Below are 25,053 nucleotides of genomic sequence, written 5' to 3'. Positions count from 1 at the left end.
AGGACTCCCGCCTCCACCTCCCGACTCCCATCTCTTCCCACATGGAAGCTGGCTACTCCTTTTCATGATCCCCATTATTCTAGCTGCACACATCTGTCTCCCATCGTTGTCAGCCCAGGAGGCTATGCCAAACTTCTTGAACACAGCCCGAGCCTGCCCAGGCTGGACCCGTGGTGGAGTCAGGCTCGGACACTTGGAGTGCTGCCCTCCCAGTGACATGACCTTTGGGTTGTGATCACTCACAATCACCTTAACACCATACACACACACACACACAGACTCACAAAACGCGGACATACACACTCCCCCATGTTTAAAGGAGCCCCAAGCCTTGTTCATGCCATCTGGTTTAGCCTGCCTGCCTGCTTGTGCCCTGGACAGTGGAGGCCCAAGTCTACATTTAAGGGGATGATGAGGAAGGGGAGGGTGGGCGTGGCTCAGAGAAGGGAAGTCTCCCTCAGAGCACGCCCCAGCTAATTTGGGAGCACTCTGCTGACAGAGATGTGGACAGGCAAGAGGCTGGAGATCAGGGGTCAGGTGTGAAGCTGGAGATCACAGTGACCCACCCCAGGCCGGATAAGGCTCATTGTTGCGGAGGTCAGTGGAGGAAAAGAGGGCGGCCGGAGGTCAGTGGAGGAAAAGAGGGTGGCCGAGGGCAGACAAGCTATTAGCTTATCAGTGATCAATGATAACTTCCTTCAAGCACCTTGCGAATTCCACAGTCACTGGGTGGGCTCAGGTCTTCAGGTAGAGCTGCCTTTTTCTTAGCAGGGCAGCTGTGATCATTTGCACAGGACGGTTCTCAAGAGGGTGAGATGCACTGCAGGCATTGTAACTGCCAATCGCCTCTTCCGGGTCAGTCACCATGACAACCAGGAATACCTGCCCCCCTTTCACGATGGCCTTTAGAGGGGCAGTGCATGTGTGCGTGCATGCTGTCGCTTCAGTTGTGTCAGACTCTTTGCCACCCCATGGACTGTAGCCCACCAAGCTCCTCTGTTCATGGGGTTCTCCAGGCAAGAATACTGGAGTGGGTTGCCATGCCCTCCTCCAGGGGATCTTCCCAGGGGTCAAACCTGCATCTCTTAAGTCTCCTGCATTGGCAGGTGGGTTCTTTACCACCACTTGGGAAGCCCTTTAGAGGGGCAGTACCAGCCCTTTTTGAGAATCCCCTAGACCCACATTGATTAAACAAGTCAAGAACGAATGAAGATATTCTCCTTTTGTGATGTTGCAACAAACTCATTCTAGAAATGTACAGGGAACCTTGACCTCTCCAGCCCTGGGTGGAGCCTGCCCAGCATTATTGAATCCACATCTCCCTGCTGCGGGGATGAAGGGCACCCAGCTGCCCCAGGCGGGGTTGTGCATGCTGTTCAGAGAGCTCGAACGCTGAGCAGATGTGGTCCTTCTGCTTTGGCGTTGGTCTGGAAGCTCTGGGAGCCCATCCCCACCCCTCCCTCTTGGAGTGGTGATTCAGGGTCCGAGCCCCAGCATTGTTGTGCTAATTAAGCGTCTGGCTGTCGGAGGAGAGGACTGTGTGTGATTCCCTTTCAGCAGCTCCACACAGATGGGTTGATGGGGACCAGATTCAGTTTCTGACATTCACCAGGAGTTTTACCAGGCTTCCTGGAACAGACCGGGAAACAGAGTGGGTTCCTTTAGGTCAAGTGATTTGAGCCCAAGTTCCCCCCGAGTCCTCAGATGACTCTGTTAGTAGCTGAATGTTTCGGGCATCCCTGAGGCTGCTGATCTGAGGGATGGGTGTAGGGGGGAGGCTAGGGGGCGGGGGCAGTGGAACGGAGCTGCCTTCCAGCCCTGCCACCCACAGGTCTCCACTGCCTGGGTATGTTGCTGTTTAATCGCTAAGTGGTGTCCAATTCTTTTGCTACCCCATGGGCTGTCCATAGGATTTCCCAAGCAAGAATATTGGAGTGGGTTAGCCATTTCCTTCTTCAGGGGATCTTCCCAACCCAAGAATCGAACCCACCGTTCCTGCCACATCTCTTGCATTGCAGGCTGGTTCTTTACCGCTGAAGCCCAGAAAGTTGTTTGTTGTTTAGTCGCCGAGTGGTGTCCAGCTCTGCCTGGGTTTGCTCACCTGCAAGATGGGAAGAGTGATCATCTTGCTGCCTTAGCTCCACTGGCATGGAATGGGAGCCAGGAGGCAGTATTAATAATGAGAACGTGTTCTGAACTCCAGCGAGGACAGGCGCTGTGCACATCCGTGGCATAATAGGATGTGACGTAGGCACAGTCAGAAGATGGAAACTGACCTAATCCAGCCGTTGAGTGTCATTGTCAGGAAGACCCAGGGGTGTGTGATCCAGAGGCTAAGTGGTGTCCCTCTCGCCATCCTGGGAGGCCTCCCTTTCTTGACCCTCTGTCTTCCTCACGACCAAACTTCTCTCATGAGATACCATCTCTGCAGTGTCCCTGCAAGGCTCAGGCACCTTGCAGCCCAGCACCCCCCCCACATGCCCCAGAGCCTCCTCCACCCATGGCCTCGTCACTGAAGCCATTGAGGCCGGCCTCCTGCTCAGCTTCTGAGCACCCTTACCTCATTGCCATCTTCCTGAAATGCTCTCTTGCCTGGCTTTCCCACATGGTCCTGCTCTCTGCCCTGCCTCTGACAATCTCTTCCCACTATTCTTAGCTGGCTTCTCCTCTGCCTTGGACTCTGCCATCTCTACTCTCTCCTTTCCAATGTCAGGTATTCCAGTGGTGTCGTATCTGTGTGGGGCTGACTGCCGAGCATACAGGGACTGTATCATGAGCTGCAGACCCATCTGCCCTGCTGCCCAGTAGATACCCCACCCAGATGTCTTGTGGGCACCAAAAGCTCAGTGTGTCCCGACTCCACACGGGGTTCACTCTGGGCCACAAACTGCTCTCCTGCCAGGGAGTGTGCCCCGTGGTTCCCCACCTTAGTCAGTGAAACCACCCGCTGCCCCGTTTGGCCACACAGAACCTGGGTGCCATCCTCACCTCGCCCCACTGCTGGTCCCCACGATCAGGCAGCCTCCACATCATCGGAATTCTAACCTCAGAGGTGGTTCTTGAGTTCAACTAAACCCTTTATCTCTACCGCCACGACCCTGATCAAAACCACCTTCATCTCTCACCCCCACTCAGGTCATTTTTCCTACCTGAAATATTATCACATTTTCCTTTGACATAACCTGCATCCTCTCTGTACTTCCTTCTCTCCTGCTCCGATCCTCTCCCCTCCCCGCCTCCCTTGCCACCTCTCTCTCCTCCAGCCTTCCTGGATTGTACAATGGTTTCTGAGGACATGCCACACACCATCTTGCCTCTGAGCCTCGGGACTTGAGCTTTGGTTCCTGCCACCTGGAATAGTCTCTCCACCTGCCTCCCCCATTGCTCTTGCTCTGCTGTTGGCTTCAGCATCCCATCCTCTGGGAGGTTGTCCCTAATCGCCAGTTTTTCACAAGGTCTTCCTGCTCCCAAAGCACCCTTGACTTTCCCTAACACCCCAGGTTTCTTATTCTGACTCCTGGTTCCACACTTTTCTTCCTAGACTACAGACTCCCCGAGGGCAGGAAATCTTCATAGCATCATTTCCATCCATGCCAAACCCAGGGCCTGACTTCAAATGAACACTCAATACACAGTTGTCAAAAGAAGGATGAGTGAATGAAGTGTGTTTGCCCGGCAGAAACTGGAAAGGGATCAGAGAGCAGGCCTGGGATTTAGGCACCAACTTCCTCAGGCTGGCATTAGAAATTCCCAGCACAGGGGACTAAGGCCATTCACTCTGGGAACAGTGCCTCCATGCACACAGGCAGGTGAAAAACTGAATGAGGTTTAATCCCTTCCCACAAGGAGCTTATTCCTTTTTGTGAAAGACTTAAGCTCTGAAATGATTTTGGCAGTAGACAGACTGGTTCCTTCTTTCTCTGTGGCCAATGATGTAGCAAAAGGAACGTACACACATATACACACACAGGTACATACAGGTGTTGTGCCCGCACACGTGGACATGCCCAAACCCTTCCTCTCTTTGGTGAAACGGTGCTCATTTTTCTGATTGGGCTCTTGGCATTCTCAGAACATCCCATCAGCCTGAGAGCTGGGAAGTAGGTGTGGCCTGTGAGGCTCTTGCTTGGGTTTTCTGGTTCGATTTATGCCCCCCACTCCTCATCTGGTGAGCACTGCTCTTACAGTGTCTTTCTCCCTGAAATTAGCACTTGATTTAGTACCTCCTAGGTGGCACAGTGGTAAAGAATCCACCTGCCAATGCAGGAGACACGGGTTCAATTCCCGAGTCAGGAAGATCTCCTGGAGAAGGAAATGGCAACCCACTCCAGTATTCTTGCCTGGGAAATCCCATGGACAGAGGAGCCTGGCGGGCTGTAGGCCATGGGGTCCCAAAGAGATGGACATGACTGAGTACATAATCACATTTGCTCCCCTCTAAATTGGCTTTATCCTTTCTGTGCTTAGAATTCGTCTTCGCTTCCTCTTCTGGATTCTCAGTTGGGATGAAGTCAGAGGATGGAGACTGACCACGCCCTTCCTCCTTGACCCCTGTAAAATTTCTTGGAGGCTCCCCAGAGGCAGCCAGTTCCTGCTGGTGGAGGAGCATCTGACTAGAGGCCCTGGGAAGCCCCCAGGCCTGTTCAGGATGCGCCTTTTCTTCACTCTCCAAGACTTTTGCCGTTATCCCCTGGCTTGAGTGACACCAGGCGCTGGTTCCTGCCTTTCACACCCCAGCAAGCGGCTATTTCCCAGAGGTCTTAGAAGTGATTCCATCCTCTTTGTGGCTGTTTCGTATTTCAGTTATCTTCAGGAAGGAGCATATGTCTGGGATCTTTGCCTGGCTGTGAAATTTCATTTCCATTTCTTTACACCTGCAGTTGCAGCGTGAGTGGAAGACAGAGCCCTGCTGATGTCCCAGACCCAGGTTATCAAGATGCTTTAGCTGTTGTTTCCCAGAAGGGGCTGGGTCCCTAGAGCAGATTTCATCAGCTAGGGCTTTGTGGGGGCCATCTTTTTTTTTTTTTTTCTCTCTCTCTCTTTTATGTGTGTGTATGGTAAATCGCTCAGTCATGTCCATCTCTTTGCAATCCTGTGAATTGTAGCCCAACAGGCACCTCTATCCAAGGGATTTTCCAGGCAAGAATACTGGAGTGGGTTGCCATGCCCTCTTCCAGGGGATCTTCCTGACCCAAGGATTGAACCAGAGTCTCTTTACGTCTCCTGCATTGGCCAGCAGATTCTTTACCACTAGCACCACCTGGGAAGCCCCCTCTCTTTTGTTTCTCAGCCTCTAATTCTTTCTCCTTTGCAGGCATGAGCTCTTGGTTTCCGTCTTTAAGGCTGACATTGAAAGATATTTGTTGTTCCAGATGCTCATTTCAATTTGCAGTTTGTCCTGAGGGGCCAGCTTATCCTCTGACTTTTTCCCTTTTCCTGATCCCACCTGTCAGTCCCGCCTTGGGACCTCCCAAAAGCAAGAGCTTGTCTCCATTGTGTTCTTTTGTCACCACAAAGCCAATGATCCAAGGGATTTCTCCAGCTTTCTGTGTTCCTTTCTCCCTCCCCGTGGGCCAGGGCCTGGCACAAAGCAGATGCACATTTAGTGGTCACGACCTGGGCCCCCTTCACAGGGACGACAAGAGAGGGCAAGGTGGATTCCAGTGCCCCAGTTCGGGTTTAACCTCATTCTCCCCTCTTTCTACAGTAAACTGGATCAGAACCAACAGCCCTGTAGTAGTACATTTCTTTGCCTCAAAAGCAGGCCCTGGAGACCATTTGATTCTTTGGCAGAGAGGCATAGGCTTAATTAATTTTTCTCTTTCTCCCTTTGAACCTCTTGGAATACACACACATACTCACATTCATGCACAATTGGGTGTAGAAGAATTTTAATGGCAGGTGGTGTTAGCAGTTCTTTTCCTCCTGATGCAGACCAGGGTTTTTCCATCTGGACTTTTTAGCAAGACCTAAGAATATTGACTTTCTAACCACTTGGATTTGGGTGGAGTGAGCAGAAGGGGAATGGGGGAGAAGGTTCAAGTTTATATATAAATCACATGTGAAGGCAGTTTGAAGTCATTATTGCTTCAGGATGTGTGAACCGTAATTATTTTTTAAGGTCTTGATTTGCCCAATGAGCATTTCCCAGGGTTGCCGCTCCAAGCATGACGTCTTTGCTGTCAGGGGGTCCGGCTGGGTCTGATAGGAGTTTAATCGCTTTAAAAGGGGCCCCTGGTGGGATCTGGTTTCTCCCGGTTCTCAGCTGCAGTCAGTTCTGCCCTCGGCATGATGTCCACGTGACTTCAGCGATTAAGACAATGGCGTTAAAATGAAGAAGAGCCGTTTCCCCTTCTCTTTTCCTCCTGATGTTTTTTAATGGTTAGCTGCACCAGGCAGTAAGTCATCCTAGGCTGTGTGGCTATTGGTTGTTAAACTTGCCCTCTGCCCTCATCAGCTCCCTGCTCAAAACAGACCCTGCTGTTTCGCCTAAACTCTGAAAGCCACTTTTCCACTGGCCACGTTCAGCCTTTTGGCCCCTGAGGCTGATCCTACCTTCTCACCACCCCCTCCCCCTTCTCCATCTGCACACCCACTTTTCAGCCTCCATCCCTCGTGTCCTGGCAGCTGCAGCCCTGCATTGGTAACAGTCGTCCTGGGGAATAGTTGTCAAGGGTCATGTAAAACATCCCCCCTCTGTGAGTTGAGAATGTTTTCCATCCCCAAAGGGCCTTTCTGGATAATGAGGAAGGTTGAACTGGGGCAGCATACAGGAAGAAGCCCGGGAAAGGGAAATCTGTGTCCATAAGCCATGCTGATCCAAGACTTATCTGGGGGGCTGGTCATGTAAAGAGAAATGTGGAGACCTGGGAAAAGAAAATTGAGAGAATGGTGGAAATGTTTGAGGGGTATGTGTGCAGAAACATTTTAAAGGCTGTGGTGGAGAATTAGATTTATGACAAAACTTTGTAACAGGGTAACCTGTTCTTTCACTGAAGTGTTCTTTAGTGCGATGGTGACAAATTCAGCACATGTGCTACCATTCTCTGCTTTGCCCATAGCAGGCATCACTAATCAACCACCGCACTCCTTCCCACTGTCATTTCTTTATACATAGTAGACATCATTAATCAATCATAACACTCATTCTCACTGTCACTTCTTTGCTCACAGCAGACACCACTAATCAATCACAGCACTCCTTCTCCCTGTCACTTCTTTGCACATAGTAGACATCATTATCAATCATAACACTCATTCTCACTGTCACTTCTTTGCTCACAGCAGACACCACTAATCAATCACAGCATTCCTTTCCACTGTCACATCTTGGCACATAGTAGACATCCCTAATCAATTATAACACTCATTCCCACTGAGCTTCACAAGGCCCTCTAATCCTCAGCACAGGTCTCCAGGGAGCCATATATCAATCAATTGGATTTGGAACTTAGATTGAAACCCATTTGGCATCTCTATTTTGTTGGAAAGAATAGTAGGCTTAGAGTCAGAATGCCTGAATTCTAGTCTCCAACCTACTAGTCATTGATGCCTAATTATTTGTAATGATTATCTAATTTCAATTTCTTCCTCTCTAGTAAGAGAACAATGGTTATCACAGAGGTTTGAGGTAAGGGATAAGTGAAGTGAAAGTGTTAGTCACTCAGTCGCATCTGACTCTTTGCAATACCATGGACTATAACCTGCCTGTTACAGTCCATGGAATTTTCCAGGCAGGAATACTGGAGTGGGTAGCCATTCTCTTCTCCAGGGGATCTTCCCCACCCAGGGATTGAATCTGGGTCTCCTGCATTGCAGGCAGATTCTTTACCATCTGCGCCACCAGGGAAACCACGGGTTATCAGTAAGGTAACACATGACGTAGCATTTGTGGTCGTCTAGGACAGAGCCTGGTGCATTGTAGCAGCTCAGCAAGGGGTGACCAAATCCACATTTGCAGTGGCACACCCCGCCCACGTGGATAACAGTAGATAGTTCTTCTCTCACCCTTGCTGCTACTTTTAATGTCCTCAGCGAAGGCAGATGGAGACCAGCTGGGGCTGTGTCTGCCTCATTTTAACTTCACGGTGTTAAGACTCTTATTAAATCTCCCTTTCACAAACTAAAAAAATGGTCCCTTGCTACCCTGGGAAGACAGAGTCCACACCCACATGTTGGGACCTGACATACTGCATGTATAGCCATGTGTGGATACCAGGCCTGCATTAGACCTTAGCTGTGCAGGGCAACTTCACCATGACTAAGGAAAGCCCTGCGAGGGATCTTGGTTGAGATGTTTGTGCAGCTCATTGTCCTAGTGGTCCGGCTGGTGGTGATAACAGAGAACTGGGGGCCCATGGAGGCGGGGGGACAGGCTTTTTTGGAAGAGGTTTTACTGTACTTCACCCATTCCAAGGTCAGAAGACTGAGGAGGGGTGTGTGGGGTGTCCCGAGGGCCACTTTCTCCAACGTGTCGTCACACTGGCACTGGACACTACCTTCAGACTGGGGAGGCGTTCTTTTCAGAGCAGCAGCCTCAGGGGACATTCTTTGAGCAAACCAAACCCCTGGGGTCATAAATTCACACATCTTGAGATGTCAATGACTTCCAAATGCCTTTCTCATTATATACATATTACACATAGTGCGTTTTACTTCCTGTTCTACTGATCTGCAGTGAAAATAGATCTCTTCCATGTGGCTTCAAATTCTCTTCGGACTTTTCCTTGTTTATCTTTCCACTCAAATGTGGGCAGTTCATACCAAAAATTAATCAAGGCCTTTATGTCCTTTTTTTTTTTGCCTGAAATGAAAGGGGCAGAACCCAGATCAATGCCTCAGGGAAAGATTCATTGTAATTCAACAAATAGGTATTGACTACCTGCCTGTGTGCAAGGCAATATGGGAGGCATTGAAAAGGGTAAAACATGGTCTTTGCCTTTATACAACTTAAAAACTCAATGACACAAAGGATATGGCAAAATAGAAAATCGTGAAAATGCCCTGGGAGTGCAAAGGAGGCAGATCCCCAAAGACTTCGTGGAGGAGGTGGCAAATGTAGCCCCTTGAGATCAGTCCTGCATCAGCTGTAGATGGATGGGCTGGGATGGGGCAAGGGTGGGGCAGTAGAAGTGAGGAGCCACCAGAGTGAGGATGTGGAGATAAGAGCCCTGAAGGGTGCAGGCTGTAGTGAGGATAGCTTTATGTAAGAAGCATGGCCTGAGAAACAAGACTCTATCTTGCGGAGGTTGGGTTTCAGAAGCAGAAATCTTGTGCGTTCCTAAGGCATTAGGACAAGTCCCATGTGGGATCTTGGCAGGTCTGTGGGTACTTGAATAATCGCAGTCCTGGCTCAGTCCACTTTCCATTATGCCACACTGCTACCAAAGCTGAAGCTCCAATACTTTGGCCACCTGATGCAAAGAGCCAACTCATTGGAAAAGACCCTGATGCTGGGAAAGACTGAAGGCAGAAGAGGGCGACAGAGGAGGAGATGGTTAGATAGTATCACCAACTCAGTGGACTTGAATTTGAGCAAACTCTACAAGACAGCAGAGGACAGAGGAGCCTGGCGTGCTACAGTCCATAGGGTTGCAAAGAGTTGGACACGATTGAATGACTGAATAACAACAGTAACAACACCTGCTATGAGGACTTGTCAGGCCACTGCCTTTCTCTGGGCTTCAGTTTCTACACTCAAAATCAGGAAGGTTTTTGCTTGTGTTATTGTTTGCCTACAGAAGCATTTTTTAATTTGATGTAAGTTTGAATAAGAAGATATGTCCAGTGGATTTCATTAAGGAAAAACAGAAGATTGCAATGAATTCCTGAGAGACATGGCACATTGATTTCTTTGGGTCATCCACTTTTCAGGGGGAAAGGGGAAATTTATACGTTAAGTGACCAGATTTTGTATCCAAAAAAAATTATTATATTGTTTCTTCAGTACTATTTTACACATTTTTATTGGAGTATAGTTGGTTTGCAATGTTGTGTTAGTTTCTACTGTACAACATAGTGAATCAGCTGTGTGTGTGTGTTAGTTGCTCAATCATGTCTGAGTCTTTGCAACCCCATGGACTATAACCTGCCAAGCTCCTCTGTGCATGGAATATTCCAGGTAAGAATACTGGAGTGAGTTGCTATTTCCTTCTCCAGGGAATGTTCCCAACCCAGGGCTCAAACCCAAGTCTCTTCCATTGCAGGCAGATTCTTTACTGTCTGAGCTATACGTATACATATATTCCCTCTTTTTTAGATTTCCTTCCAGTTTAGGTCACCACAAAGCACTGAGTAGAGTTCCCTGTGCTTTACAGTAAGTTTTCATTAGTCATCTATTTTATGAATTAACCAATTCTAGGTCTGACATCTATGATTTTGTGATGATAATGGAAAGGCTCTGGGAGTATCTTTCCTTTCTTCGTTCCTTCCTTCGCTCCTTCATCTACCTTTCCTCTTTTAGATGGGGGTAGAAACAAAGTGCAGAGAAGGCAATGGCAAGCCACTCCAGTACTCTTGCCTGGAAAATCCCATGGATGGAGGAGCCTGGTGGGCTGCAGTCCATGGGGTCGCTAGGAGTTGGACATGACTGAAGTGACTTAGCAGCAGCAGCAGCAGAAACAAAGTGACATCCATTTCTGCAAGGAAGTCAGGAGTCCAGTTCTGGGTTTGGTCTGTTTTCTGCTCTGACACAGGTAATCAGCATGAATGCTCCTTCCCAACATGAGATCCCAACAGGCTCCTTATTGCAGACCCATCAATCTGGAACTTCTGCTTAGTTCAGCAGACTCTGACCACTTCCCCAGCTCAGCGTTTTGTGGGGTTGAGTAGGGTAGAGCCTCCTGCTGCTCTCGAGGCAGACACGTCAACCTGGAGGGAACAGCAGGCCAGACCTCGTGCTTATCAGAGCCATCGTGGAGGAGTCTTTTTTTAAGTGGAAATTCTTGGGTACATTCATTAATGATGTTGCCTCGGCAAGCCTGGAGTAGATTAACTGCTCCTAGATGACTTTGACCCTGGCCCATGTTTAGGGAGCTCCAATCAAAGGAAGGTGCTCAGCCATCACTACTCAGAGTGACTATTCTTGGCCAGTCGCCTTGTGTCCGACTCTGTGTTGCATGGACTGCAACACGCCAGGCCTCCCTGTCCCTTACCATCTCCCAGAGTTTGCCCAAATTCATGTCCTTTGAATCGGTTATGCCATCCAGCCATCTCATCCTCTGTCACCCTCTTCTCCTTCTGCCTTCAATCTTTCCCATCAGCAGAGTCTTTTCTAATGAGTTGGCTTTTCTCATCAGGTGGCCAAAGAATTGGAGCTTCAGCATCAGTCCTTCCAATGAATAGTCAGGGTTGATTTTCTTTAGGATTGACTGGTTTGATCTCCTTGCCGTCTAGTGCTACAGTTGCTGCTGCTGCTAAGTCGTTTCAGTCGTGTCCGACTCTGTGTGACCCCATAGATGGCAGCTCACCAGGCTCCCCCGTCCCTGGGATTCTCCAGGGAAGAACACTGGAGTGGGTTGCCATTGCCTTCTCCAACGCATGAAAGTGAAAAGTGAAAGTGAAGTCACTCAGTCCTTTCCGACTCTTAGCGACCCCATTGGACTGCAGCCTACCAGGCTCCTCCGTACCTGGGATTTTCCAGGCAAGAGTACTGGAGTGGGGTGCCATTGCCTTCTCCGGTGCTACAGTTAGAAAGCATCAATTCTTCAGCACTCAGCCTTCTTTATGGTCCAACTCTCACATACATGCATGACTACTGGAAAGACCATAGCTTTGACTAGACGGACCTTTGTCGGCTAAGTGATATCTTTGCTTTTTAATACACTGTCTAGATTTGTCATAGCTTTCCTTTCGAAAAGCAGTCGTCTTCCAATTCCATGGCTGCAGTCACCATCTGCAGTGATTTTGGAGCCTAAGAAGAGGAAATCTGTCGCTACTGTAATTGTATTTATTTGGATGTATTGAGTATTTGTTGGTTTTTTTCCTCTATGTGCTTGATATAGACCTCTATATCCCAGAGGTGGGGGATCTAGGAGGACCCCCTAAGCTGTAATATTATGAGACTTCGACTTCTGAGCACGTGCACAGTGGGCGATCTCATTAGCAGGCAGGTCATCCACATGAAGTGATGTCCTCATTCATGATTCCTACCCGCACCGTTCTCTTAGGTTTTCATTTAAAACTCGCATTGTATCAGCTGAGATTGGAAAGAGCTCCCTAAGATGGACAGGTCAGGTGTTTATCTCTCTTTTCTTTTGGATATGGAGACCAAGGCTCTGAGAGAGGAATCCGTATTTTCAAACTCACAGAAGTAGCAAGTGGAAGACCCAAGACGCAAAGGTCAACTCCTCTGTGAGTTCATTCCCACTCCCCCGTCCCCACCGAGAAGCATCCTCGTCCCCCGGAGCCCTGGGACCTTGGAGCTGGGGGAGGCCAGCATGGGCTGGGAAGGCTGGGGAGAGCTTCATGGAGAGCTGATTCAAGGTGGCAGAGGACCGCAGCTGGAGCCCGTCCCAGGAGCAGGACGGCTGCCACCACTTTGATCTGGGATAATCCTGTCTGCTGAGAGTGACAGCTCCTTACATCTGCCTTGTAAGGCAGTAACACCATGACAACCTGTGTTTATGTTATTTAATCTGCATGGAATTCACGTGAGGCAGAAAGAAGGCAAAGCTGATCACCCCGTTTACCAGTGGGAGAATTTAAGTTGAAGGTAGGAATTTTCCTCAGTGAACGGAAAGACTCTGTCCCACGCCTGCCATGTGCCAGGCAGCGTGCCCTCTGCAAGTATGTCATGCAATGCCTCATTGATTCCCCTAACTGCTCTGTGGGGTAGGCGTCGTCAGCCTGATTTTATGGTTGGAAAAACTGAGGCTTACGAAAGTGTGATTTACTCACAGACAGGCAGGGGAAATGGCAGAGCTAGACTCTGAGTGTGGGTCTATCTGAACTCCAAGACCACTCTCTTGCCCCAAAGCCCACTCTGCACTGATCACCAAGTGGAACTGCTATGAGTCCCCGGTCAGTGGCCCCAGTAAGCGCTCCATCAAGCAGCAAACCCTCAAGAGAGCAGCTTCATCAAATGCCCGCTATGTCGTTCACACTGGCGTTCCTGCTTATCTATACATTAGGAACTGTGCCTCAGGTGGGGCTGCTCAAGAAGCCTTGTCCCAAGAAACTTAACTCCCTATTGAGATGACTCAAGTTGCTCAAGACCATCTAACTTATAAGTGGCAGGGCTGGGACTAAAAGGCAGGTCCCTGACTCAACCGTCTGTCCACCGAGTGTGGCTCAGTCTCCCTGAAGGATGTTGAGCATCCCAGGCTATCTTCCAGCCAGGGTAGCCAGAAGCAGGGTCTGGCAGGGATCTGTGGGTGTCATCCCAGGTCATGCCCCAGTCTCCAGACTGAGCTGCCTCTAGCCCACTCCAGGCAGGGGTCAATACTAGAGCTTTTATGTATGTTCTTCTGACTGTCTAGCCCAGCTCTGTCCTGCTGTGGCCAGAGGTGAGATGCATATGGTAAGGCCAGCTCCAGGTATTCTTCCCTGCGGCCCCTTCTGTGCCTCAGAACCCACCCTGCAAGGATGACACCCGAAGAATGCACTGCCAGCCCCAGGGGTGTCTTTGCAACAACTTCTGATTCCCTCGTAATTCTTCTGACAAATTCTCCTTTTGATCAGGACTGTCTTAGCCATCCGTTCATTCCAGAAGTGATGTGTGTGCACACATACGTGCTCAAGGGGGATCTGGGAGAGGGGATGAGAGGAGAAACAGGAGCTCTAAGTCCACTCAGATGCGGTGGAGAGACCTATCCACAGAGCGCTGACTGCTCATCGGAATGTTATTTGCCTTTTTTTTTGTTTCCTTTGTAGAATCTCTTGTTCAAACTTGTCCATGGAAATTCCTCCACTTCAAAATGAACAGAGGAGAATGGCTGCAGGTTGGGATTTCCCGGGAGGACTGGCAGCCTTCTGTCTGCCCTGGGATAGAACAGGGGAACTTGAACTCTCTGTACTTGTTCAAGTCCATGGGAAGAGTGGGGACAGGGAAGGAGCAGCAGGACCAGACCACCCCTGCACTTTTCCTCTGTGTCCTTGAGTGGGGCTGCAGGAGCAGGGGGAACCAGCTCCTCTTTATGGAGCATTGGGAAGGGCTAGCCTGGATTTGGGTTCTGTGATCGGCATCAGATCTTGTCTTCTGTGCTTCCCGGTGTTGGGTATAGCAGCATCACAGCCAAAGAGAAAACTGTTGTTCTACAAATGTCAGCATCCTAATGCTTGGGAAGAAGCAGCCTTTCATGTGCTGGTGGGTCTCCTCCGCATTTAACTCGTCTATTCTTATGCTGTATTCCCTTGAGTGTCTTTTATGATTTAATCGATCTATAGAGGGTTGGATCTTCCCTGGTGGCTCAGACACTAAAGCGTCTGCCTACAATGCGGGAGACCTGGGTTCAATCCCTGGATTGGGAAGATCTCCTGGAGAAGAAAGAGCAACGCACTCCAGTATTCGTGCCCGGAAAATCCCATGGACAGAGGAACCTGGTTAGGCTACAGTCCATGGGGTCTCAAAGAGTCGGACACGACTGAGCGACTTCACTCACTCACTCATAGAGGGTTGCAAAGTTGTCACAAGAGCAGCACAAAATTTGGGGAAAAAACTAAAAAAAAAAAAAGCATAGAAACATCTAAGTGGGGTCATAGACCCCAACTTATACTCCACCGTAAACTTGGGCAGCTGGCAACGCCTTGACTTTGGTTTTTTCATCTGTAAAATGGTCTTTTTTTTAATCCGTCTGTAAAATGAAGTCTGGGGGCTTAAATGATTTCCAAGTTCCTCTGAGAGCTGAAATCTTCCTCATAAGGATTTTTCCTTAAATGTCACCATCCCATTTTAAGCATGTATTTGCGGCAATACCCCAGGTGAGCATGGCCCTGTGTTGTATCTGAGGGAGTCTGTCCTCCGGTCTGACTGTGGTCACCTGTCATGACTGACTAGGGCCTTGCGTCCTTTGGAAGGTAGAATTTTGAATTCTCCAAGGGACTGGCCCAATGCCAGACCCTTACCTCCTCCTCCCTCTTACCCCCTCCCCCAAATGTTCTGTCGAAAAAAATTCTTTTGAAGCTTCCTGCTAGACCTGTCCATTAATCTTGCTTCTTTTAAACCTCCACGTGATGAATGTCCATCCTTGAATTCCGACAGTTCGGGATGAGGTATGTTTCACTGTTCAATCACCAAATTGGAGTGAATTTATTTGCCAGCGCACGAGGCCATGGAGGGACAGACGGCTGGTCCTAATTGTCTGCGTTTCCAGCCCTCCCCCTCCCACACCGCCCAGACTTCCTTTGTCCACCACCCTCTCTGCAGCCTCCATCATGCCAGGTACCCCATACCCCGTGAAAGTGGAGAAAATGCCTCTTCGCTTCCCACTCTTCCAAAATCTGCCCCCTCCTTCCACCCCTGTCCACCTCCTCCACCGCCTCCCCCCCCACCAAGATTTTCCTCTGATGAGATTTCCTCTCAGAGGGAATATTTTGGTCCTGTTCTCTGTTCCCAAACAAATTCCCCTGGTTCTTTCAATCTGGTTTCAATCAACATAATCACAGTCTGTTCAGTGATATCAACTCTGCCTTGATTTGTTCATGTAATTCACGCTCTGGCCTCCACCCCTCGGGCTGTTTTATATACACACACTCAAATGCCTATATGTGTGTATATATTACATGTAATGTATGGATACCGTGTATTGAGAGAAGGATACACTTTCCATCATGCCTGTAATTTCTTTTCATCTTCCTCCAAGTCAGTATCTTAACGCACGTCACCTCCACTGGGCGCATTGTGAGAACTTTGGGGCTCTCTTTATTTTTTTTAAGAACAGTTATGTAAATCTGGGTCACAAAGGAGTTATAAACTGCAGGCAGACTTCTTTTATCTCCCAGTGTAAATCCCATGCACCTAATGGAGTTGTGCAGAGTGAGGTGGGCGATTTGTCTGTTTGACACATGCCTTACCCACACTGTGGAGCATTTTCTCCTTGGTCTTTGTTCATTTTCTAAGTCCTTTGTTTTATCTGGAGGAAGAGAGATGAGGCAGCCCTGGGAAGCCCACAGGTAGGAGGCCAGGGTTGGCAGATCAGTGGCAGAATCTCAGTAACCCCCACACACTGAAGACTATTGTTGTTTAATTGCTCAGTCCTGTCTTGACTCTTTGCAACTCCATGGACTGTAGCCCACCAGGCTCCTCTGTTCGTGGAATTCTCCAGGCAAGAATATTGGAGTGGGTTGCCATTTCCTATTCCAGGGGATCTTCCCGGCCCAGGGATCGAACCTGCTTCTCCTGCATTGATAGGTGGATTCTTTACCCCTGAGCCACCAGAGAAGCCCACACTGAATTCTACTAGCCAGTAATTACACTGCCCTGTTTATGCCAGGATACAGCAAAGCAGAAGACTTGTTCAGGTCATGGTGAAGCCCTTCCCCCCACCCAAAACAAAACCTATTGAGTCATTAACACTCATCACCTTAGAGAAGAAGGTGGAGGTCCCCTAGAAAAGAGAAGTCAGCTGAACTACTAAATTGATGTTGTAAATCCGTAACAGACAGTTCCGGCAAGTCATAGATTTCCTGGCCAGAGCAGGCACTTAAGAGAGAAATATTTTCTTGAATTCTGAAAATTTCACTTTACCCTTTCAGAGCCACAGTTCGGAGGACTCAGAGCACAAGGACCTCAGAGTTGCCTTCTCAGACAGCAGGCTGGGAGGAGAGGGACCCAGTTTAGGAGGGGAAGGGCTGGAGGGGACAGAGTCCTGGGGAGAGAGGAAGGATTCACCATGGTGGGGTCAGCAATGTTCCCGAGTGCAGTGGTTCTCTTACAGTGCACAGGACAAGGAGAACCTCGTGCCTGTTCACTGGGTTATGCAAGAACCTAGAATTAGATGGAGTTTTACAACTAGTCTAGAACTAACCCTGACCAGCAAGGCAAAATGTAGAAACACTGGCCGCCCTACCTTGATGGTCACAAATCTTATTGAATGCATGCCTCTTTCACATTCAAGAATAATGTAAAAATAATTTTGGCACCTTGCATTTAATTTTTCTCTCAATTTTGAGATAATTTTAGACCCGAGTCATCCATTATGTTTTTAATTATCCCTGTCTTTGATTTAGTGAGATCCTCGGCAGTTAAAGGGCTTCCCAGATGGCGCTAGTGGTAAAGAACCTGCCTGCCAATGCAGAAGATGCAAGAGATGACCATTCAGTCCCTGAGTTGGAAAGATCCACTGGGGGAGGACATGGCAACCCACTCCAGTATTCTTGCCTGAAAAATCCCGTGGACAGAGGAGCCTGGCAGGCTGTGATCCATAGCATTGCAAAGAGTCAGACACAACTGAAGTGACTTAGCACCCATGCTTGCCAGTATTTAAAAACCAGAATTTAAAAACCTCATTTCCCTTTGGCATTGTCACTGATTCACAAGTTCATTTTAAGGGAGACTTGAGTCATAGAGTTTTCACAGGAAGAATCATAGGGTTGGGATGGTGCCCCTGCTCTGAACTGGGGACAGGTCAGTTCAGTTCAGTTCATTCTCTTAGTCATGTCTCACTCTTTGTGAACCCATAGACTGCAGCACATCAGACCTCCCTATCCATCACCAACTCCCAGGGTTTACTTAAACTCATGTCCACTCAATCAGTGATGCCATCCAACCATCTCATCCTCTGACGTCCCCTTCTCCTCCCGCCTTCAATCTTTCCCAGCATCAGGGTCTTTTCACATAAGTCTGCTCTTCGCATCAGGTGGCCAAAATATTGGAGTTTCAGCATCAGTCTTTCCCATGAATATTCAGGATTGATTTCCTTTAGGATGAACTGATTGGATCTCCTTACTGTCCAAGGGACTCTCAAGGGTCTTCTCCAACACCACAGTTCAAAAGCATCACTTCTTTGGCACTCAGCTTTCTTTATAGTCCAACTCGCACATCCATACATGATTCCTCATTGGGGACAGGACCTCTGTCTTATTTCTGCTGAGAGTGGGGAGCTGGATGAAGGGCCACAGGCTCCAAGCAGATGTGACAGCATGCCCAGCTTCTAAGTCTAGCGCATTCTAGTTTTGCGGCAGGAAAACACACCCTCAGCCTGAAGTTTAATTCCTAAGTCCTCTGCCACAGTCTGGATGCCGAGGTGGAAGTGAGGACATCTGTGTTTCCCAGGCATTCTTCTTGGTGCCCGAGTGACCACTTGTGCAGGTGGTAAACCTCCTTCACCCACCCACCCTCCCTTGGCTGCAGGGCAGGGGCTATGCCCTCCTCTTTCCCTCCCTCCCTTGAGAACATGCCTTGCCTTCCCCAGGGTCCCCGATACGATGGCTGGAGAAGGGGAACCCAGGACCAGAGATGCCGTTTCAACACCATCCTACCTTCCCCTGCCTCTGCCCACCCCGCCTGGTCCAGCAGGGCTGTGAGCAGAAGCCTTGTCTTCCCTTCCCATGCAAAGCCCCGAGCACCCTGTGGGCATGCCACCCAGCCCGGAGGCTTCTTCCCCAGCAGGCCTGGCTGTGAGATGAGCGTGTCACCCAGATGACTTCCGATAAAGACTATTATTTTGAAATGCACAGTGTCTGTCTCCCAATGCTGGTGTTCACAGAAGCTGGGCATGTTGTCAACACCTGCTCGGAGCTGCTTCCCGTCCCCACCCTTCCTTCTGGCAATGCAGACTGAAGTTCGTTTCCTCCATCACGGGCTCCTATCCTCCCCGTGACTATGCAGTGGATATTTAAATAGTTGTTCTGTCCGTCCACCAGTGTAGTCTGTGTGAAGACTCACAGACTTGAAAGCACTAAAACTCCCTCTGGTTTTTATAGACTGTTTCACGGGCTATTAATGTGGAGCAGACGGCCTCTGCAAACAGCCATTCGCGAGGGTTCGGGACACCTGGATTCACCCACCAGGGAGTGAACTTGAATGAGTCGCCTTTCTCTTTGGGCCTCCTCATCCATCACACTGTGTGAGTTTGGGAAACTTGTGCAATAGTGTATGGAAATTAGTTGGTCATCCTGAACCACAGAGGCGTGATCTTGTGGGAGCTCTGTACCCACCAAGAACATGCCCAGGGACTTCCCTGGTGGTCCTGTGGTTAAGAATCCGCCTCTCAATGCGAGGGACAAGAGTTCGATCCCTGATCAGAGAACTAAGATCCCACATGCCAGGGGTCAACTATACTCTCTCATCTCAATTAGAGAAAGCCCGCATACTCCAACAAAGACCCAGCACAGCCCCCCAAAAACAAACAAACAAAAAAGACCCAAATAAACAAAAAGAAAGAAAAATAAAAGAGATTGAAAGTCATAGTATGAAGATTTGGGGAAGACAGCAGGGGATGGGTATGGTGTATGGGGTGCAGACAGCTAATGAGAGCTGTCGCCCTTCCCAGACGCCTTTCAGAAAGGTCAGCTTTGGTATTAGCTGCTTATTACATGCTCTTCTTCTGTGGCTGAACTGCTCAGGAGCTCTTCTTGGGGACATGGAAGGGGGTCTGGTGGGGGCCAGTGAAAAAGAGCGGGAAGTCTGCATAAAGAGGCATTGGAGAGAAGGGGAGAGCTTTGCATGAGACTTGGATTTGTTCCTCTAGAGCAGGGGTCCCCGACCTCTGGGATCTGATGCCTAATGATCTGAGGTGCATGCAGGCGTGCTCAGTCGCTTACGTTGTGTCCAACTCTTTGTGACCCCATGGACTGTAGCCCGCCAGGCTCCTCTGTCCATGGGATTCTCCAGGCAAGAATACTGGAGTGGGTTGCCATTCCCTTCTCCAGTGGACCTCCCCAACCCAGGGATCCAACTCAGGTCTCCTGCACTGCAGGCAGATTCTTTACCATCTGAGCCATCAGGGAAGCCACCGATCTGAGGTGGAGCTGATGAAATAATAATAGAAATAAAGCGCACGATAAAGGCAATGTGCTTGGTTCATCCTGAAACCATCCCTTTTCCTCCCGGTCCCTGGAAACATTGTCTTCCATGAAACCAGTGCCTGGTGCCAAAAACCTTGGAGACTGCTGCTCTATAGAATTAAAAATTGGACCTCTTGGTGGGAAAGGCTCTGCTTTCTAGGGGAAGGAAAAAGTGGGTGTTAGCATTCTGTGGGTTGTGTCTTGGTTAATGGTAGGAAGCTCAAGAGAAATGAGGGACCTCACTCCCCAATGTGGTGCATGGATCCCGCAAATCTGGTAGAGGAATGCATTGTGTACAAGATGGAAAACCGAGTTGGGGGCCTGGACCTCTGTCTGCATATTGTCAGTGTTCACCTGGTTTCATTTTGATAAATGTGATCTCTGAGGTCTGGTCCAGAAAGCATCACCTGGCAGGAGGGATGTGATTTAGCTAAGAGTCAGGGTGCCATCTATATGGAATCAGGCACTAAAGAGGGAATAACTTGAAATTAGTTTTTAATATCATGTAATAGGTTAGAATCCCAGGACTATGTGGATGAAAAGAGGGCTCGGGGTTGGTGTGGTGGGGAAGAGAGGATCAGGCGTGGAGTGTGGGTAAGTACTGCCATTGTCATTCAGTCGCTAAGTTGTGTCTGACTCTTTGCAACCCTGTGGACTATATAGCCCTCCAGGCTCCTCTGTCCATGGGGTTTTCCAGGCAAGAATACTGGAGTGAGTTGCTATTTCCTTCTCTAGGAGATCTTCCTGACCCAGGGATCAAACCCACGTCTCCTGCATTGGCAGGTGGGTTCTTTACCACTGAGCCACCAGGGAAGCCCAGGCATGAGCATTGAGTTGGCCAAAAAGTTCATTCAGATGTTTTCCATAGCATCTTACAGAAAAATCCAAAGGAACTTTTTGGCCGATGGAATATTTAGGAAAAAGATTAAGCGTCAGTGGGTGGAGATGGAGGTCTGGCTCTGTCACTGAGTGGCTTTTTGCCACTGGACAAATCGTTTTGTCTTCCCAGGATTCCGTTTTCTTAAACATAAATATTGATCCTTATATCTCATGGAGCCACCATAACAATCAATTCAAAACTATACTGAACAGTGTATATGTTAGGAACTGTTATGGTGACACTGGGAGCCGCAACTGCCACCACCCTCACTTTTCTGCTTCATGGTTACTTATTTTCTGTCCTTTCTGATCAGTTCATCTGCCCCTGTCGTTTGAACCTGCCTGGGATGGGGGAGGGGAGGCGCTGATCTTCCATGATGCCCAGCAACTGGGCAGGTTTTCAAGGCTTCACCCTCATCGCTGGTCTGTTTTCTCATCTGCACCTGTCTTTTCCCTGCTGGTCCCCGGTTCCTGGAATGCTGAGGGGGAAAGCCACGGCAGTGGGAAGTGGCGGGATCAGAGACCAGGAGCTGGGCTCAGAAGTAGGCTTTTTGTTATATGGAGTAAAGTAAGTCAGAAAGAGAAAAACAAGTATCATATATTAATGCATATATAGAGAGAGAATCTAGAACAATGGTACTGATGAAGCTATTTCAGGGGAGGAATGGAGACGCGGATATAGAGAACAGGCTTGTGGACACAGTGGAGGAAGGAGGGGGCAGGGTGAACTGAGAAAATGGCGTTGACACACATGCAGTAAGGTGAGTCAAACAGACAGCTAGTGGGAGGCTGCTGCATAGCACAGGGAGCCCAGCCTGGTGCTCTGTGCTGACCGCCAGGGCTGGGGTGGTGGAAGGCGGGGAGGCTCGAGAGGGAGGTGACCGATGTTTAATTATGGCTGATTTGCGTTGTTGTACAGCAGAAGCCAACACGACATTGTAAAGCAATTTTCCTCCAATTAAAAACGAGAAAATGTAAAGTGAGAGGGATTAAAAAAAAAAGAAGTAGGCTTTTGCTTTCTGTTCTAGAAGATCAGGGATCAGTGACCTCAGATTTCCATGCTAACAGCTGTGTTAATTTACCCCAGACCTGTTATACAGTGAACTTTTTAAGGGTAAAAAAAATTCTCCAGCGTTACTTGTCTTTGGATGGAGCGAGCGCTGTGTCTGAGGTCCACTTGTCAGCTGTGTGTATTCCTGGGAGGATCCAGCAGAGATCCTGGCCCATTTGATTCAAATATAGCCTCCCCTCCCCCTCAGAGCTCTTGCTAAAGACATGACCCCGAACCTTTCTGTCACCGAGTTAAGGCTTCTTCCTCTTTGCCTTTTACCTGCTCAGCTCTTCCCAGATGCTTGTCTGTCTCCTGTCTGGAAGTTCTTTCTGATCCACACATGGCACCCTGCAGCCCATGTTGTTCCAGACTCTGTGTTAGGCACTGAGGCTGCAGGGCTGAGGGAGACGGGCCTTGCCCTCTGGCACATGCAAGCCAGTGGTCATCTAGAGCCACTCAGGGCCCCTAGCCTGACAGGAGGGTTCCATGCCCGGCCTAGGAAGAGTCCACGTGCTGCGAGGCAACTAAGCTTGTACGCCACGACTACTGAGCCCACAAGCCTAGAGCCCGTGCTCTGCAGAAAGAGAAGCCACTACAATGAGAAGCCCGCACACCACACCTAGAGAAAGCCCGTGCATAGCAATGAAGACCCAGCACATTCAAAAATAATAAATATATTTTTTTAAAAAAACAATGTGCTGAAAGGCAGTTTAAGGAGATGGTGTACGATCAAGGTCAGAGGACCAGCTAGTTAAAGGGCGGGGGAGGGATACTGTGCCAGGGAGTCATCAGGGACCCTTGAAGAGGTGAGAGCACTTGGTGGGTTTGTAGAATCTCAGCCCCTGCTGCTGAGAGTGGTACCCAAGGCGGGACCAGGAAGGGCCTCGTGCCAGGTGGAGAAGGTTGGGCTTCACCGTGAAGGCTTTATTAATAGAAGAGAACAGAAATTTCATTTCTCCATCTTGGGAGTGACCCAGTAAGCCTCCACTTTAGAAAGATTCTTCAGTTTCAGTGTGGAAAGGAAATGAGAAGGAGTCTGGGAAAGGGTGGAAGCAGGATCTCAGAAACCAACTAAGAACCCACGGGAATAACTCCGGCAGGAGAGAGAGCGTGGACTGTAGGGAAAAGAGGTGTGGATTGTCATGAGGCAGAATCAACTGAAATGGAAGAGTAGTGTGTTACGAGTCAGGAAGCTCCCCTGGAGGAGGGCATGGCAACTCACTCCAGGATTCCTGCCTGGAGAATCCCATGGACAGAAGAGCCTGGCGGCTACAGTCCCCGGGGTCACAAAAAGTCAGACACGGCTGAAAGGACTTAGCACGCGTGCACGTGCTATGGTGGGTGGTGTAGGGAAGACAAGGGACTCAAGCATCATCTCTGGTGAATGCTGATCCCCTTACTTACCCTAGAGCATGCAGAGGCGCTGGTAGAGGAAGAGGAGCGGTGGGGGTGGGGTGATGGTGACTTCAGCTTGGGATACATTGCCCTTCAGATGCCCCTGAAACAGTCAAGTAGGGATGTCCAAGAGGAGGTTGGATCTACGGGTTTGGAGTTTAGGAGGGAGGTCTGTGCTGGGGCTGTGAACGTGCACGTGACCGCCACATGAGCAGGGGCACAGCCCGAGGTACATAGGCGAGCCAGAGACAGGATTTGAGGAAACAGCACTGAAAGAGTGCAAAGGTGAACGAACACTGGTAACGATTGGAAACCATGGGAGACTCACAGAGGCTGGAGGAGGTGGGCCGGGAGGCTACAGAAGGAGGAGCTGCAAGACTTCTGCCTGATTGTCAAGTGAGGCGCCCAGGGCTGTTCTGGGAGGGCCCTGGAGGTGAGCATGGATGGAGGGGACCCTGCCCGAGGCCATGGCAGGTGAAGGGGGTGGAGGTAACTGGCGCAGGTGCTTCTAGATGGATCTGGGCTGGGGCCAGCTTAGGGGAGAACTGTGTTCGTTTCCTTATTTAAGTTGGCAACACATGAGCGTTATGGGCACACCTCGTTTTATGGTGCTGTACCTTAGCACCCTTCCCAGACCTTTTTTCTTTTTAACAAATTGGAGGTTTGTGGCCTTCAGTTTGTAGGCGACCCTACTTCGAGCAAATCCATCAGTGCCATTTTTTCCAATTGCATTTGCTCACTTCATGTCGCTGTGTCACGTTTGGGTCATTCTGTCTTCTTACTATATTTGTGATGGTGATCTGTGATCAGTGATCTTTGCTGTGACTGAAGGCTCGGATGGTAGCATTTTTTAGCAATAAGGTATTTTCTAATTCCGGAGAAGGCAATGGCACCCCACTCCAGTCCTCTTGCCTGGAAAATCCCATGGACGGAGGAGCCTGGTAGGCTGCAGTCCGTGGGGTCGCAAAGGGTTGGACATGACTGAGCAACTTCCCTTTCACTTTTCACTTTTCTAATTAAAGCATGTACAATTTTTGCTGTTTGGATTTTTTATTAATTGGGGTATAGTTAGTTGCTTTACAGTGTTGTACAACAAAGTGAATCAGCTACATGGAAACATATATCCCCTCCCTCTTGAGCCTCCGTGCCCATCCCCCCATCCCACCCTCCTCCGTCATTACAGAGCACCAAGCTGAGCGCCCTGTGCTATACATCGGCTTCCCACTAGCTTTCTAATTGATACATGGTGGTGTACATACGTCAATGCTGCTCTCTCAGTTCATCCCACTCTCCCCTTTCACCTCTGTGTCCACAAGTCTCTTCTCTACATCTGCGTCTTTATTCCTGCCCTGCAAATAGGTTCATCTGTACCTTTTTTTAGATTGTATGTAAGTCTGCTTCATCTAGATTTTCTAGATGAAATAGGCAGTAACATTGTGTCTAGAATGTGTTTTTTTTTTTTCATAGACACAATACTACTGCCTACTATGTGGACTTAACAGTACAGTGTAAACATAAGTTTTATATGCACTGGGTATGCAAAAAATTAGTGTGACTTCCTTCATTGTCATATTTGCTTTGTTGCAAATGATCTGGAACTGAACAGACAGTGTCTCTGTGCTCGGCCTTTGTCTTCCGAGGAGAGGAAATCTGCAGAGAGAGGCTGGCTGATGATAAGACTGGGAAGGAGGCCCTGATGCAAGGAGGATTCTGAGGGAAACGGAGAGAGTGGGACCAATGATGTCACTGAAGATGCCGTTAGAGAGGAAATGTGACAAGGAGCA

The 25,053-nt window shown here is 49.1% G+C and overlaps 1 protein-coding gene and 1 long non-coding RNA gene across 7 annotated transcripts in view; one reads left to right on the top strand and one right to left on the bottom strand.

The window, feature by feature from the left end:
- NTF3 (neurotrophin 3) overlaps positions 1–25,053 on the top strand; it is a 77,631-nt gene that overhangs the window by 29,138 nt on the left and 23,440 nt on the right. Inside the window, exon 1 of one of the 6 annotated variants that reach the window (XM_059886508.1) lies at positions 18,332–19,004. The exons of the other annotated variants lie outside the window; for them this stretch is intronic. Within the exon in view, the coding sequence (XP_059742491.1) occupies positions 18,962–19,004 (43 nt within the window). The 5' untranslated portion in view covers positions 18,332–18,961. Of the gene's footprint in view, positions 1–18,331; positions 19,005–25,053 lie in introns of those variants that run through there. 6 annotated transcript variants of the gene reach the window in all.
- LOC104972566 (uncharacterized) lies at positions 1,202–23,717 on the bottom strand. The gene is made up of 3 exons (XR_806924.4): positions 23,279–23,717; positions 1,991–2,101; positions 1,202–1,629 (listed from the first exon to the last, which is right to left on the bottom strand). It is a non-coding gene; the product is annotated as an uncharacterized lncRNA (long non-coding RNA).

Source organism: Bos taurus, chromosome 5 (genome assembly GCF_002263795.3).
Source record: "Bos taurus isolate L1 Dominette 01449 registration number 42190680 breed Hereford chromosome 5, ARS-UCD2.0, whole genome shotgun sequence".
Classification (NCBI taxonomy): domain Eukaryota; kingdom Metazoa; phylum Chordata; class Mammalia; order Artiodactyla; family Bovidae; genus Bos; species Bos taurus.
This window is presented reverse-complemented; position numbering and strand designations above follow the sequence as displayed.